Source organism: Apus apus, chromosome 5 (assembly GCF_020740795.1).
Source record: "Apus apus isolate bApuApu2 chromosome 5, bApuApu2.pri.cur, whole genome shotgun sequence".
Taxonomy (NCBI): Eukaryota; Metazoa; Chordata; class Aves; order Apodiformes; family Apodidae; genus Apus; species Apus apus.
Window position 1 is genome coordinate 57,089,431 of NC_067286.1, and position 17,308 is coordinate 57,106,738.

General features: G+C 40.0%; 1 protein-coding gene across 4 annotated transcripts in view; it reads right to left on the bottom strand.

The window, feature by feature from the left end:
* The window catches only part of AKT1 (AKT serine/threonine kinase 1), a 73,645-nt gene that overhangs the window by 15,678 nt on the left and 40,659 nt on the right, over positions 1 to 17,308 (bottom strand). For all 4 annotated transcript variants that reach the window (XM_051620959.1, XM_051620960.1, XM_051620961.1 and 1 more), the window contains 7 exons: positions 13,005 to 13,116; positions 10,283 to 10,430; positions 8,356 to 8,487; positions 8,123 to 8,188; positions 6,371 to 6,439; positions 5,551 to 5,676; positions 4,119 to 4,247 (listed from right to left, as the gene is read on the bottom strand). In XM_051620959.1, coding sequence (XP_051476919.1) covers positions 4,119 to 4,247; positions 5,551 to 5,676; positions 6,371 to 6,439; positions 8,123 to 8,188; positions 8,356 to 8,487; positions 10,283 to 10,430; positions 13,005 to 13,116 — 782 coding nt within the window. The remainder of the gene's footprint in view (positions 1 to 4,118; positions 4,248 to 5,550; positions 5,677 to 6,370; positions 6,440 to 8,122; positions 8,189 to 8,355; positions 8,488 to 10,282; positions 10,431 to 13,004; positions 13,117 to 17,308) is intronic.

Sequence of the window (17,308 nt, forward strand, 5' to 3'; positions counted from 1 at the left end):
CCCCAGCAAGGTCATCTTTTCACACATCACAGCAAAATCTACCAGCAGAGTATTTGCAGAAGATCCATTTGAAAAAGAACTGGCATCCACATTCACTGTTCTAGGTGAGCAGGAGGTGGAAAAGGAGGCAGCGGGTACATTATGGCAGCTTCCTTCTCCTCTTCCTCTCACCCTCCCTCACATTATGGTCATGATAAGCACAACCTTCGAAAGCCTGAGGCTGAGAACTGTTCTCACATTACAAAGCCAGCTGTTAAATTCTCACTTATTCATCACCAACCATTCCAGATGGGATCCAGTTTTTTAGAGAAACCCCAAACCACCAAGGAGCAAGTATAGGAAGAAGAGAAAATACCATCAACATGTTCCTCTACAAGCGACAAACCAAACATCCCCATCATCTTATCAACCTGCACCCTCCACAGGGTGGCTCTGCACATCCTGAAAGACCACCCACAAATACTTAATGACTAGCCTACATTAAACACCAAGAGCAAGAACACCACTCCTTGCATTTGACCAGCTGTAATGCCATAAAATGGCAGCCAAATTGTCTGGAAATGTTTCCCCTCCTCTCCTCTGTCCCCCACCCCCAAAGGCACTTGCTCACTAGCTCTAACACTCCTGCCTCTGCTTAAGAAGGCTGCAAACCCAGGAACTGTCAGTGGGATGGACTTCTGCCAGGTCTTGCAGTGGAAAAAGTCCAAGACAGTTCATTTTTCCCTACCCCTAGGCACTTCTACCTAACAAGGCTCTGACTACCACAGGGACTCAGGACCCCAGCAGTGCCCTCCATCCCCCCTGCTTGCTCCAGAGAAGCCCTGTCACAGTGCATTTCTGATCTTCTGCACTGAGGGTTGCTGAAGGGAATGAGGAGTATTTTGTGGCTTGTGGAGTGGATGTTGCACGGACTTCTCTAGACTCTGTGTCTCCTACACAGTTGTCTGTAGCTGACACCAACAATCTCAGGTTCCAGACCCCGTCCTCAGGTTTTAGTTGTAATCTTTACTCTTTTCACAGGTCTGCACTGAACTGCTTCCTCTGGCGAAGGGCACAAACCACAACCATACCACCATCGTTTTTTCTTGTTGCATGGTGTCTGTGTGAGCTTTACATTGCTACAATTCAGAACACTTCACACTGAAAATTAAAAGGCTGAAAGAGCCAAATGAAGCCAACACAAGTTCGTCAAAACCAGCATCTGAACCTCTTACAAACCTTAATTAAGGTTTTGCGCACTAAAAAGAAGCATCGACACTCCACGTAACAACTGTTTGCACTCTGCCTCTCCCTATTCACTCATTATTTCCCTTAATTATCTGAACGGGGGAAAGGGCCTGCAGTAAAAATCCAAAGGCTGCCAGGTATTAGGTTACCCCACGTCGGTCTATTTACAGCATCCCCTGCCGCATGATTCACAGGACGACAGCTGGCTCTGCAGCTGCCCCCTACATGGATAGGGCTGACACAGCTGCTGGCCGGACAGGATTCCAGGAGCCGGCCCGTCCTTCCCTTCAGCTCACAGGAGATATTGTGTGACAATACAGTTACTGCTCTCTGAGTCACCCCCTTCAGTACAAGCTTCCTGTTCACACTCCCCTACACTCAGGTTACCTAAAATAAAACAGTCAGAGGGCCTCAGATTTTATTTTTTAAACTGCTGCGAGAGATGCGCCGGGACAGGACAAAGGAAAACGAAACCACAGGCACTTCTTTGTGCATGCAACAAATGCTACAGGTACTTTTGAAATGCAGCAAGTACTTCCAACATTACTTTAGTAAGCACATTAATACTCTGTATTATAATCTAAATTATTAGCTACAGCTCTTTCTTTCACCTCCATTAATTCTAAATAGAACATAAAATGCTTATTTCTTCAAAGTGCCTTATCCCAATGAGCACACTCTCGTATTAGTAACTGCACAAAGCAGAGCAATGCTATTAGCATCAAAAATACACTGTAACAAAAAAGGTATTGCACACATCCATGATTTACTGCAACACGCAGGAGAGCTGGGGAGCAGTAAAGCAAAAAGGTCACTTCACTTAAAGGATGATCATTTCCTAATGAGCAGCTCTAGACTGCTGTGAAATGGAATTTGAAAGAGAAGGCACAACAGCTGTAAACATCACAGCCCCCGATGCATCTGACACATCGAAGTTGACGTGGTTCAGTCACTGCTATCCATGCACGAGATTCCAGTATGAACTTAAAACCAATGGTGCAACAACTGTACAAACACACCTCTTGGTCAGATACAAGTTAAAAATGCAGACAAGAAGCTTGAGACCCCTGCTTTTAAGGATGTATGACCTCAAACGCACGGAATATTGCACGCACACAAGTTCCAGATTTTTTGCATGCTATCCACCAGATGACAAAAGCCTCCAGAACTTAACACTACAACTGACAGATGGGATTTGCAAGTAAGGGAGAGAGCTGGGCTAATCAAAAGGATTTGTCCTTCAGGGTTTTGGATGAGCCAACTCATCATAAATATTAAAAAGAAAAATAACAGCAAATAATGTAACAGAAAGAGCAACATAACACCTGCACGGGGAATCCCCACATTCCAACTTAGAAGAAAACAAAACAAAACAATAAATATTTTGAGACTCTTCATAAAATCCTTGATGAGAAACTGAAGTTCAGCAATTGATTTTCAGAGGAAAGCTAAAATAAAAGCCATGTTTATTAATAAAAAAAAACCCTCTGTCATGCTGCCAATTACTTCCTGCATCAGTAAATCTCAAATTGTGGTGCATGGACCTCAATTTAGATGGACTGCAGACTTCTGGTGATCCATGTAGAGCTGGCAGCTCTCATGAGACTGGCTCCACCTCCTTGCTGCAAGCTACTTCGACAGGTGCCCACGTTCCTCATTATTACAGAAACTGGAGGCCCTTGAAAGCAGCTGGGAGTTAAAAAAAAACAAACCCAAAACCAAACAAAACCCAAGAGCACATTGCCACAGCTATGCGTGCTGAGAGTGCAAAAGCACTGATCAGCAAAGACATCAGCTCTCAGTAGATATATTCCTCCTCCACTTTGGTTTTCCATACTTGGTACTTCTGCATACTTCACCTCAAGAAAATTTTGCAATGCCCAAGTCTCTGACCTTGGAGAAAGGCTACATCCTGGCTGTGCCAAGAATATATAATCTGCCAGCAGCCCAAGACTTGCTTCTGCCTGTGCTCCAAGCTGGATAGAAGCCTCAGAGGCAGGGTAGGAAAGTACTCACTGCAAGGCAACAAGCCCTTCTGTGAAGCACACCATGTCAGCCCAGGCTTGGTGCCCTACTAATACAGCAAGTCTGCTTCCAGACAGCTCAGAGCGTGGGCAGAGAGAACTAGTGTCTGCCTGCAAAACACCATGTATACATATATCCTCTATCACACAATTTCACTTTTGATCTGCCCGTAACTAACTCACAGCTATAACACCACCTGTGTTGCACAACTCTCAGAAGGAGTATTTCTGGGATGTAAGTAGCAGGCACACATTTGCATTTTATGCAACTGCTGCTTGGATTTATTTCCTCTGAAACTGAAAAGTTCACATTAACATTGAGTAACATCTCATGCTCTTACAGTCACAAAACAGGCAGCGCTTTTAATGAATACCATGCTAAATACTGCAGAACAAGCTTGGTCTGTCCTGTTTCTGAAAACATGCAGCCTTACACTGTCTTCAAAGAGTAAAATAATTGGACAGTGCTTTTACTTCTTAACCAAAGTTCTATTCTGAGCTTCCAGGTAGGCCAACACACAGCAAACACATTACAACAGAGTCTCCAGTCCATCAAGTAGTATTATAAGTGATTTAGAAGGGTTTTTTACATTAGATATTTGACATAAGAAGAAACCACTGTTCCAGTAAAATGTAAATATTCCCTGAAGTGGAAGGAGGATGTTACCCTGCCCGAAAATAATCACACATCGTTATGCTAAAGACACATCCCAGAACATGATGAATAAAAGATCCTCAATATGTGTTGTTATGTAACAGTAGTTACTGTATGAACACATTATGGCACAGGAGTTATTCTGCATCACTGCTGCTATCATGGATGGCATTTAAGAACGAAATTTAGTACAATAGCCAACATAAACATACCTCTGGTGCAAGATACTCCGGAGTGCCACAGAAAGTCTTCATTGTTGCTCCATCCTTGATGCCTTCTTTACACAGCCCAAAGTCTGTTATTTTTATGTGTCCATCTTTATCCAGCATAAGATTTTCCAACTGAGAAGAAAATCCAAATGAAAGGCATTCTTACATACAACACACAATGCTCCTCAGCAAGTCAGTGAAACACATGAATTTCTGCAGATCATTTTTCAACTCCATTCTCAGTGGAATCAGAACCATAGTAGCTGCAAAAGCACGTGTGATGTAAATATACCTTTAGATAACTTCCCTTAATTCTTCAGGGAATGTTAGGTAACTGATTTGTAGCCTCTGGGTAATTGATCATATATACAGAAGGGAAGCAGAATGTAGACACTGCATTTATGTATTATCACCAGTATTATCACCAACAGCACAACAGTTCTGGTACAAATTTATTAAGTATTCCCCCTCACACAACTTCATCCCTGCTTTTACTCTAAGTGATTCTATTAAATATGCTGTATCAGTACAGGACAACAAATGGAAAAAAATCAAATGCAAGGCTAAGGAACCCCTTCCAAAGAGACCCTTGAGATGAGAATCACTTGATATGTTTTCACAGAACATTGTATTCATCCTAGCCTGTCCCACTCATTTTTGAGAAAGATATCCAGCCTTCAGGACAGTGATTCTACTATGTATGAAATAAAATGCACTTTCATAGGAATCACAGTGATATGGGAGACAAAATCCTAGCAAGAATCCCAAAATAGCCTGAAAATATTATATAGCATGCTTCATTTTAGATTACTCCTAAATCTACTACCCGAATGCCCTCAACCTCTGCTGAAAACACTTCTCAGGAAAAAAAAATGCTATTGTTGCATTTTCCTCAAGAATTTCACAAGTTTGTCTGCACTGGAGACTTCTTACTTGGTTGGGGTGTTTCTTTTTCCCCCTTCTCTGCTCACCAAACAAATTTGGAACTTGAAGCTTATCAAATTTCCTAACTGCAAGCAGGTACTATGAAGACAGTGCTGCATGGCACACTGCAAGGAGGCACAACATTCACACAGTATGAATTTGCATCTATCTGATAAAAGCTGGGATTAAGAGCCCAGGATTATCTTCCACCATGTGAAAAAGCCAGCAAGGTTTGTCTTAGATCATAAGCAGGCAAGTGAAAATGCAACCCAAGCACCTCAGTACTCCTTCATATTCTCTGAAATGCTACCAGGGTCCTGATAAATGCGTTACACAAGCTCTTAGACTATAAAAGTGTTTAGGCATCCTGTAAAGTCAGGTCCAACAGCTGCAATAACTGTTAGAAGTTCAGTCAGGAAAGGCTTTCTTATAGTTCAGGCTCATCTGCTTTTGTGACTAACAAACAAAAAGCCCCAAACCAAAAAGCCTATGAAATTATTTTTCTACATACCTTTAAATCTCTATAAACCACATTCTTCTCTGAATGCAGATAATCCAGTGCTGAAACAATCTCAGCTCCATAAAACCGAGCCCGGTCTTCAGAAAAGACACGCTCTCTTGACAGATGGAAAAACAACTACAAGGAACAGTAATTTGTTACCTTTAGATTGCACGTGTTTCTGAATTAATGTCTCACGCTTCACAGGTCATCCTGCTTGGAATGCAGCATTATCAAAGAGAAAATCCTTTCCCATCCTCAGCCCCTTACATTCCCAAATGTGTTAATATGCATCGTAAATGAAACAAGACTGATGCACACTGATAACCAGTCTGTGTGCTGCACATTCTTGTACATATAGAAAATGATAAAAACCCAGTTGGATTGAGCTGCAATTACATATTAAAACTACAGATTAATGCACGATTTAGAGACATGTCAATACTCCAATTTTTCCTTCTTCACTAAAAGTAGTTTGCTGTTTCTAGCTCTCCTTCTAAAGTAATGTGTGCTCACAATATTAATTAAAAAGTGTTAAAAAAGCAACTAGAAAGCAACCTTGCCTTCTTGAATTAGTAAATGTCAGATTACAGTATGTTCATGTCATGTAAAACATGAACCTACACCCACACCCTCTGTTATCTATAAATAGAGTTAAGAAAATTAAATCGTAATTCTTAAAACTAGTTAAACCTGCAAACAGCTCTATTTAACTGGGACAACTTGCATTAACTAGAATTGCAAACATGGACCTTAGCTAAATAATGTCAAGCAGAATTAGTAGTAGTAAAGGAAAATCCTAAAGCATGAAACATTTTAACATTTCCCTTACCTCCCCTCCATTAGCATACTCCATCACAAAACACAAGCGATCATGTGTCTGAAAGGAATACTTTAAAGCCTGAAAGAGATTTAACCCAAAACTTAGATGACAGATCACACTGACAGTTATAAAAGTAGTTTTAATAGCTTTTCAGAAACATAGACAGACATGACATTTTCTATTCTAGTGAACATTTTGTCCCTGGATCTTCTATAATACTTACACTTTTCTGTTGTAGCTGGGGACTGATCCACTGCCAACTTATTTTATTAAATCAATTTAATTAAACATTCAAACTGTCCCTCACAGAAGCTATCAGCAGCACCTATAATGCTGTGAAACAGCCCTGACCCTGTGACCTGACACAAAAAGCACTGATCGTGGCTCTGGAGTTTCCTTCCCAAGCCACAAACTCCCACAGTTTCATCTCAGAATGAAAGAGGCCACAACCAAGCCCCAGAGCACAAGGTTTTACTGCACTGGCTACAAGCCCTTTTATATGAAACACAAAGATATTTCCACACACCAGCCCCCTGGTCTCTGCCCTACTGCCTGCAACGGCTCGCCATTGACAGCCTGCCAGAGGATTGAGCAATGCTGTCAGTATCAATCTGTGAGCAATTCACAAAAACAGACTGGACAGAGGATGTGATGGAGCATCCATCACAAGGTGCCTTTGTACAGTCCTGTCACGTGTATTCCTGTGGCAAGAGTAACATCAACTTGTTTGCCACAGTCTTTAAGTTTCTTGGTCATAACCCAGTCTTGTAGCTGACTTCTCAAAGACTGCCCTTGTTTTAGAGATTTAGAAATTTGGGTTTATGAAAGCATTAAAAATAAAATTCTGCATATGATATCATCCTCTTAGTTACTAGGGGTGGCATTTTTAAACCAGTCATATTTTTGCAGAGAGAGGGAGGATCAGGTTTGAGACACATCAACAAACATTTACTGATTATACCATTTACAGCTAATATTCACTTCCAGAGGCTACACTTAGAAGTCTAAATTCCAGTTAAGCCCTTGTGTACCTGAACAAAGGAAACAACCAGGATTCTACATGAGTCTCCTAAAGGGCTTAAGTGGTTGGAAACAATTCAGAGACAGCCTGTAATAAATACTGGAAAGAAAGTCTTGAGGTGGAACTCAACCCAGAGAGACTGCTGTTGGGGGAGGTCTAAATTCAGGGTATGGTTTGATTTTACAGCTAAACCAATCCAAAAGGAAAGCTGCAGCTAACTCACAGTCCTGGGCTTCCCTATTCTCCCTCCACTATCTTTTGGCTGGCATTACCAGTGCTCTGATTCCTTCTGGGAGCTAAAAAAAAAAAAAAAAAAAAAAAAAAAAAGGCAAAATTAAAGGGTTTTCCCACCACTGTATCTTCCTGACTTGTTTGTCACAAGATCAGGGTCACCCTGATCTCTGCTACAAAGAGGAAACAAAGCTTTTAGAGGACAAGAAAAGCAGATACTTCTCTCAGAGATAGTAAGCCATTAAATGGGTGAGCCATAAAGTCAAACCACACCCTGAAACACGGTCTTCAAGAGGTACCAAGGACCTGCTCTGCAACAATCAGAAGCCTCGAAAAAGCATTTTAATTTGTGCTTCCCAAAAATGGAACAGTAAAAAAATACACAGCTGCTCTGAAAACACAGATTTGAGATTTTTTTTATATATATATATTTTTAGATATATATATATATATATATATATAAAAAAACAAAAAATAAGGAAAGTCTTGGTTGAGGGAGAAACACTTACTGTTAAGAATGGATGCCTTGAGTTCTGTAAAACACGGTTTTCTGTCAGTGTGTGTGCTACTTCATCCTGAAACACAAGCAGGAGGAAATCAGTACAGTGATCCTCCAGATCAGGGGTCCATTTCAAACGTTAACGGAGCAATTATTCACAAGTACTCAAGAGAATCCTTGGTACGACTTTCCCAAAGGCTGGATTAAGGGTGAAGCACATTTCCAAGTTTCCCATTGACTCACCTTGGCTACAATGACTTCCTTCTTCAGAATTTTCATAGCATAATACCGTCCGGTTGCTTTTTCTTTAACTAAAATGACCTTTCCAAAAGTGCCTTTTCCCAGTAGTTTAAGGTATTCAAACTCATTCATGGTCTGTTAAGGATACAGAAAAACAAGAACTGAATTACATGAACTAACAACAAGTGTATTACTCTCAGATCAGAATCTCTCATTCACATGAGAATACATTACATATATTGCATGTGTGGGGCATTTTTAATCCTTTCCCTAGTAGAATTCAGGAGTAGAAATTGTTCTTCTGTAAAAAATAATACCAGTTGCACTCCCAAAGATAATCAATCAAATTATTCAGGGAAAAACCGTAAGCTTTCCATTAACAGAACACTCTCTCACGACTCAATGCTCAACTGTGCAAATACCACTCAACAAACTATTATTAATATACAGACATTTCAATTTTGTCAGTGCAGACGTTCACTAAAAGACATGTTGCTCTGATTCCAGGGATTAAACCCATACCTTCAATTTGATGTTCTTTACCTCTCTAGGGTACCAGCTTTCTTGTGCTTTATTGAACAGCACTAAAACCCACTGCCTCACAGATGAGCCACTTGCTCTTATTTTTTTCACCATTAGGAAAAATGCTGGGGAAAGTCACACCCTGCTGCAGGCTGAGGATATTCTCTATGCTGTCATGTCAATGACCATTACCAACATGGCAATAGTAAGACATATGTAGCCTTGGCTGGGGCAAAATTTTAAGATGTTTCCAATAGCTTCTTTCATATTATTTCCTAGAGCTGGCTGAGGAGACCTTCTGCTAATGGTTCAATACAGTTGATGCCAGGACCCCAATAATAATTTTGACTCTCCTGACTAGCGTGCCCAGCGAGAGTCAGTCGCTATCTCAGAAGAAGGTGTATATTTGACCAGCGAGGTGGTTCTTTCATTTCTATAACAAGTCACTTGGCAAGAGGAGTACCTGTTCAGTCAAGGACACAGAAGCCTAAAAGCTGCTACTGTTCAGAATGACATCTAAATAGCCATTCACATAAGTCTAAAACCACTGGACACAAGGCTGGTACACACGCTCAGTGATGATGCTGATGGATCTTTTCTATCCTTTCTCTTCAACACTTCATTTGTTTTCCCAGAACGGAAACAAACTTACAAAATAAAGAGGGGATGACAATGGTGAGATAAGGACACAAAGAAGTGTCTTGGTACAATCCACAGCTGTACCATTTGCATGGGAAAAGGTTCTATCAATTTACATCCTACAAGGGCAGATGGGAACGCTTCGGAAAACAGAAAGCCAAACAGAAGACCATGACAGGGCAGAAATAAGTGAAAGGAGGCTGAAGACAGATACCTAAAATGACTTCACAGGCCAAATATCTCCTCTGGCACACACTCCTTTCATGGAAGGCCTCTTCTTAGATAGCCCTGTGCATTCAGACAATGCTGTGCCTGATGCAAAAACTCAACTTCTAGGAATACTAGGGACAGACACTGCAGCAGGTGTCTGGGAGTTAGCCCAAACCCTTAGCAATTAACCTAAACCCACCTTACATCTTGCAGATTCACTGGAATATCTTTGGACTGGCCTGCAAAGAGTCACACAGTCTGGTAGGAGCTATGATTTCAGGCTCTGCACCATAGGAAAATAAGCAAACCAGCTCCAGACCTAAGCTGGCCTTCAAAGCCACACAGAAAATAACTCAGAACTCCAGTGGACCCACTCAGGCTTTGCCTGGTACCTGCTCAGCTCAGACAATTGTTTCCTCTAGAAGCTGCATTTAAAACTAACTGCGTAATTGTTATGGGAACACAAGTCTTGATGTTTATTTCTTGTCAGGAGCATCTTTGATGTCTATTGCTTGTAGACCTAAAAAAAAATACTGTTATTCCTGCTATGCTCACTTACCACTTTGTGTTTTGGCTTTGTCATAGAAACTTCCATTTCTTCAGCACCTGAATTATCACTAGGAGAGCCAGATCTAAAATCCATCATCTCTTCCTCTTGTTTCTTGAGGCTGTCTGCTACTGTTTGGATGGCTTTTGTCCATTCTTCCCTGGCAAAATTTAAGCAAAAATTTGTTACTTGTGACTTCAGATGACTGTCTGCCATGACAAGGGTCACCAAGCAATACAGAACACTTAATGCTCTCCAATGAATCAATGCAACATACAAATGAATTATGTGCAATCTCAAGCACTGTAAAAATGTGCTTTTAACATACATCTTTATTAATCATACTAGAAACAACAGAAACTGAAGTCCTCCCAGTCTGGATACAATGTATGTCTGGCTTTTCAGACAACAGAATTTCTAATAGGCATTCAGTCAGCAGCTCAAGATATGACCTGGTGGAACAGAGATTTACATAACAAAAACAGACTTGCCCAAACCCAAAAGCAAAAAGCTCCCATGCAGTACAAAGCAATTAAACACAGTTACCCTGTTCCTATGGTGTACTGAAACACATACATCCAACTGTTGGGGGCACTATGTCACCTCTTCCCACACATATCCCAAATTTTAATGACAAGGGAATGTTTTGGGACTAGGCATTAAAGCCCACAATACTTAGGTTATTCCTCTGTTAAAAAGATGATGATAGAACTACAGCAATTCCTGTGTAAACTTTAGCAGCATGTTGGCAAAAGCAGTGACATTTTATCTTAGGCACAGGTCTTGGTTATGATAAAGTCTCCACAGCTGTTTCAGCAGTGGGTGCTCTAATATTGACCCCTTTGATTCCTATGGAGACCACTTCCACTCCACTGTCCTTTGGACAATTTCACACCTTTGGAAACTACTGAAGTGAAAGCTCTTGGCCTCCATTTCACTGCAAATGTATTGAACACAAAGCATACAACTCTTATGGGCTTACAGGGCTTTAGGATGGGCTTTAAGGCATACAGGGTCTGAAAAAATATTTAGTGCACTATGTGAATTTACCACTGTTCCCTCTCTTTTTTATCTGTAGGGAACGGGACTTAGTGGTTTAGTTGATATTTCTGGGGCACTGGCTAAACTCTTTTCCCAAGGGCACCTCAGGTAAAATACTTTGCTACTGGAAAAAGTACCTAACACAAGACTAATAAAAACTACATCAATTACACGTAAGTTCTTTACAATCTTGGGCATTTTTTATTATGAGTTTTGTCTCAATGTGCACTATTCACCCCTGTCTGGGGCAGCAAGGTAATGCTAACCATTCTAAACATTCTCCCTACATTCCCAGCAGAGTCACTATCCCAAACACATTTGTTTATTTACTAGTCATTTTTCATAGTTAGAACTATTACAAAAATAACTTCTTCTTCTGTATTTTTCTCTCCATCTCTTTGAAAAAACAAATATTGCTTTTAAAGCCACAGAGAAAGCTAAAATACTATCTAACTCCACATCTCTTTTGAGATTTGTTACAGACTTGGTTGAGATCTCAGCCCTCCTGAAGTTAGTATCTTTGACTTCTGGGAGACCAGAATTTCACCCTCAGCTGTTATGCCTCAAGTGTACACAACAGAGGTGACTAACATCTCAAGCCCTGAAGTGTCACAAAGCTGACTTAATTGGCTAGGAGGGAACAAAACAAGACTGAAACACCATCTTCCCCCAAGTGGAAATTGTTATTCACTCACTTTAGGGTCACTGACCACAAAGCTACTAAAGAAATAAGGAACAGTTTATTTTTCCTTGCTTTTAACTCGATTTCACCTTCTTCTGATCACTGTAATAAAATTAAAAGCAATAAATAGGAACCTTCTTTAAATCAGTGCATTCAAAGGCTACAAAAGAAAAAAGCAAAGAATATTAGGTAGAATTTGCTGATCTTCAAAAGAAAGATGTGCCAGCATCATATATAGAGAGGACAAGGGTATTAAAATACCCTCTCCCCTAGGGCAATGGTACTGCAATGGAATAATTTAAGTTCAGTTCCTGAAGAGCAAGTAAATATTTAAATACTCTGTATTGTAGAATAGCTGTGCTAGAAAAGCTGTTCTGTCAGGAGCTAAGAGATCAATTCTTCAATGATGAGAGCACAGAAAGCATGCTCTTAGCTTTGTCTCCTAAGAGCTGAAACCGAAATCTGCACCTGCAGCAGATAACTATCACCTTTATTATCCAATTTGCATAAAACATTAGCAATCAGCAATGATACAACTAACTTTTTCTCTTAAAAAACAAGGATCTCTAAAAGGACTTTAAAAGGTCAGTATTTTGATACAACTCAGCTTTGCCTGAATCTCTATTCACTTGTGCTTATCCTTCCAGAAACTCCCAGCTCAGAAATCCTTCATTTCACATACCACAACATTCCCAGTGAGAAATGAACCCTGAGTTTCCAGAAACAATTACCTGTGTGCTGGTACACACCCGCTCCTGTCCACTTCGGATACCCAACTTAGCAACATTTCATTTACAAATACTACTTAAAACCCACTCTCTGAAACACCCTTTAAGGGACTTCTTACCCTGGAACATGCACTAGAACTGAGGCTCTCAAAAATTGTCACTTTTCAGTCTAGATGTACATCATCTGATAAATAAGAGCTTCAGCAAAGGACTTGCTATTAATGCTGAACACTTGCATCTGCTTTTGCAAATAGTTTATGTATTAAATATGAATGAAACATACCGCTCCTCTGGAGTCTCCACATGAAATGTTCTTTCAATTACTGTGGTCCACTGGAGGCATCTAATGATAAATGTGTTTGGTTTAGGTCGTTCTGTCTTCATCAGCTGGCACTCTACCACAATCAAGGAAGAAAGAGTCATGGCACATAAGCAGGTTTAAATAATCATTTGTCTTTATTCGTATCTAGCAAACTGTGGAGATTAATCAGCCATAGAAAACTCTGTAAGTACTTCTTTAGAAGACTTGAGACAATTTACTGTGTTGATGAAACCAATAAATAACTTGGGAGATAGTCATCTAAGCAATCAAATTTTGCTTAGACAGGCTCCAGATTTGGTCTGCCCAGGGAGGCAAGTAGAAATGTGATGTGATGGCACAGAAGCCGTTCAGACTCAGGTCCTACACTCCAAAGGTCATTCAGAGCAGAGCACACGGACAAAGTCAGCTGATAATGCAGCAATTACATCCACTGAAACTAAAACCAAGCCCCCACATTCCCTCCCCTTGACTTTCCCGACAGAAAACCCCGTCCTTGGCTTTCAAGCTGTTGCCACCAAGCACATTTGGTCTTTTTGCAGCAATCTGATGAAGCCTAGGCTCAGCATTTCCAGTCTTCAAACGCTAGAGGGAACATCAAACTGCAGAGGCACCCCCAGAAAAGACCCCGTTTAAAACGCCTTCGGGACAGCTGCTGCAGTCAGATGCTATACGGACAGGCAGCCAACAGCTTTCATCACTGCCACTATTAAAGCACAACCTAAAAAGACTACAGAAGTATGGCTAGATGCAAAAACACCACTTCATAAAAATGTGCTCTCTCTTGAGCATTCATTTTGTTTTTTTGAAAAATCATACATAGTATTTTACACTTCATAGGATAAGTGTTTATCCTTCAAATTTGGGCCTGAAACAGACACCTGCTTTAGGGTGCACTAGCCATCTAAAAGAGAGGATCTGAAAACCAGAAGAAAATCAATGAAATAGCAACAGAAGCCAAAACACCACATTTTCCAGACTTATATTAATAGAAACTGTAATGCTAATTAAACAGCTCCTATTAAAGGAAAGTCAAATTAAGAAACCAAGTGAGCAGGGGTTAAAACCAAAACAAAACAAAAAATGTTTGGGTTTGTTTTTTTTTCTTCCATTAAACTCCTCTCCACACAGTTAATGAAACCACAAGTTTGCTATTATTTGGTCTCTCTTCAGGTTCTAAATCAACTTCCAAGTAAATAAAAAAGCACTACAAATACAAGGAGAATTTTCAGGTTACTCCTAGAGCTATGAACATCTTCCACCACCAGCAATGTGCAATTTGAGGATCCAGCCAAAACAACAGTGCATGTTACTACGGCTACGCTGGTATCGTTAGGTTAATTTTATTATTGTGAAAATTTAGAATGATCAATTTTAAATTCAAGCTCTTAATTAGCACCACAATAAAATATTTACTGTCAGTGGTTTTGGGTGCCGTATTTTTGGCAATATATTTCATGCCTCATTTGCTACTGGAATTATAAGCTTTCTGATGAGCAACTTTGCATTTTTCATGACACGAAAATCTAATTTTTCTTTAATAGCACGCTGAGGTTATACTGCATCCTACTAAAGCACTGCAATTAGATAAGAGAAAGTTTATTAATGAGTCATGAAAAGGTTTTTAGTGTAATGAACAGCACTCCTTCATTCACTGAGATCAAAGAACTTCCACCGAGCAACGCAGCCGAGCTTGCAGAGCGCCGTGTTTAGCCTTCCAGACACCTCCGTCCTCTTTCGCAGAACGGCAGGTAAGGCTGAACACAAATGCACAAGCTGACACAGCCCAGGCAGCCCAAATTCAACTAAAGAAGTTCTCATTCCTGCAACTAGGCTGACCACTTTAGCTTAGCTGCTCTTCTGTTTTTGTTGTTTGCCTCCCATGTTTGCCTGTCTGACGTGATGAGGTGAAGGCTGGGGTTGTCCTCCAGGAGCCTGTGCAACACAGCCCTAACAGATACTTGTAGCAGAAATTCTGGCTATTTCTAACCTCGTGCAAATCCAGAGCTGTCCTCCTCTACTGACCCAGAAGTGCAATATGATGAAAAAATAAACCAAATGGTTTTGCTTATTTTTTTAAAACAATCTTTAAATTCACATTTATTCCTCAGATTCTGAAGTAGCAGCACAGATACTTAAACTAGCCATGAACTCTAAACTTTAACCACTTAATTGCAGCGTAATAAACTACACAAGGCTTTTTTTGTCATAGAAGGGGACCAATTAAACATCACTACTTTTCCCCTAAATCAGCACTGTCCATTGATATTTGTTAAGCTTGCTGATCCAGCAATCTTTAAGGCATACAGCAAGATGAATAATAGAGATTTGTCAGTTAATAACCACTATAATTCAAGTATGTCACATAGAAGTGTTTTGTTTAGTGAACAATATGCTGTCTAATTACCCTGCTCAATCATAACAGCACATATCAAAAAATACAGAAGACTTCATTTTTAAATTGCCTTACCAAAGTGCTGTACCACATAGGTTTCAGGAAGTAGTTGAAGCTACCACCTAGTTCTCCCCATATACAACAATCACACGGATTTTTAATAACAAAACAACGAAGCAGTAGGATTTTTCCTTACTTTTAAAGCTGACTCTATGCTCTTTATTGTAGTGGGAAAGCTAGAGAAGCATCAAACTTGCCTTCTTATAACCATGTACTGCAACATGCACCACTACAGCAGAGCACAGATACAGCTGCTATATAAGACTAGGCCTGATTCATGGTATGTTTGGGGGTTCTGCCATAAAAAGCTTCACATTTCATACACAGGCCAAGGGTCACTTACTCACTTTGAAGACAGTTTTTCCTGTCAAACAGACCAACATAAGTATTCCCCACTTGTAACAAAGTAAGTACTATAAACAGCAGCCTGCTAAAAATTATTTAAATTGCTTTGAAGAACCTCTTGATTCTTTCCTGGCATTTGGTCTTTTAAAGCAAGCAGGACAGAGGAATGGTTCTTAACAGGAATAGACACCAAGGCATTCAAATGTAAATTACCATTTTGTATTTGAAAGACACTTAGTATTATCCCAGTGACTTTCTAAAATGTCACAATATTTGCTTCCCCAGAACTTAAGCTAAAAGGCAGATTACTTGCAATGAAAGTGTCATCTGCTCCCTATAAAATGACATCACACTTTAAAACAATAATGTCAAGGAAGAATCTTTCTTATTCCTTCTTTGGTTTCTTTCAGAAAAAGGAAGAGGGGAGGGTGGAAGGGGGAAAAACAAAATCAGGCAACAACAGTGATGAATAAATAAAACTTTGGAAAGACAACCAGGAATATCATGTTGAAGTGCTCCTTTTCTGGTAGCACCATAGGATAAACTCACCCCCAAGCAGCTCAGCATGGCAAAAGCCAGGAGCTTGGAGCCCCAAGTTACAGACCAGGACTAAGGTGGCCCCTGGTAACAGCAGACAGAAAAAAATCTGTCCACTACTTGACCATCTGATACCCAGTGATAAATGCTTGACTGCAGACACACAGTCCTGTCCCAAAAGGAGCACTCATTGTTGAGCAATTACATTTTCAGCTGTACAACAAAACCACCACAATCCACTCTCCTTTTTGACAGTGGGAGAAATAATCCCTTCATTCTAACAGGAATAGCCTCTCTCTCCATGTGGTTTTTCACAATATACTGCTCTTCTCAGCTATATGGTTTTAAAGGCTTATAATTTAATAGGCAGACATGCATGATAATCTGAGATTACAACTGGTATGAAGGCTACTTATCTCACAGATTTACAACACAGGCTCTATTGGTTATATATCTGCAGTGTCCCTGGAGCAGAACTATTTAGGTACAGGCCTTTCCACTCCTTCTGCCTTGCCAGTGGTGAAGTACAGAACACAAACACGACTCAAAAATCAAAGTTAAATGCTCGTGCAACATCTTTCAGAAGTCTTGCTTCAGTTTTTTTGTTTTGTTTTAAATAAATCGCCAATAGGTAACTTCCAGGGAAATTAAACCTCTTACACATAGAATTAAATTACAAAGCTGGGTATAGGACTATTTTAAATGGGAAAATAGATGGATTAAAAAGTAATTAAAAAAAAAAAAGTGAGACATATCATCTTTAGGTGTTATCTTCTTTCATGGTCTTCTCCTGAATTTAGTATTTCCTGCCTCTCATGGGTTGACAAAATCATTTAATATGCATTTTACACAACAAGTAAAAAGTTTCCCAGTCATGAAAAACAAACAAACAAACAACCTTTAACTTGCAAAGATAAAAAACCCTGCATTA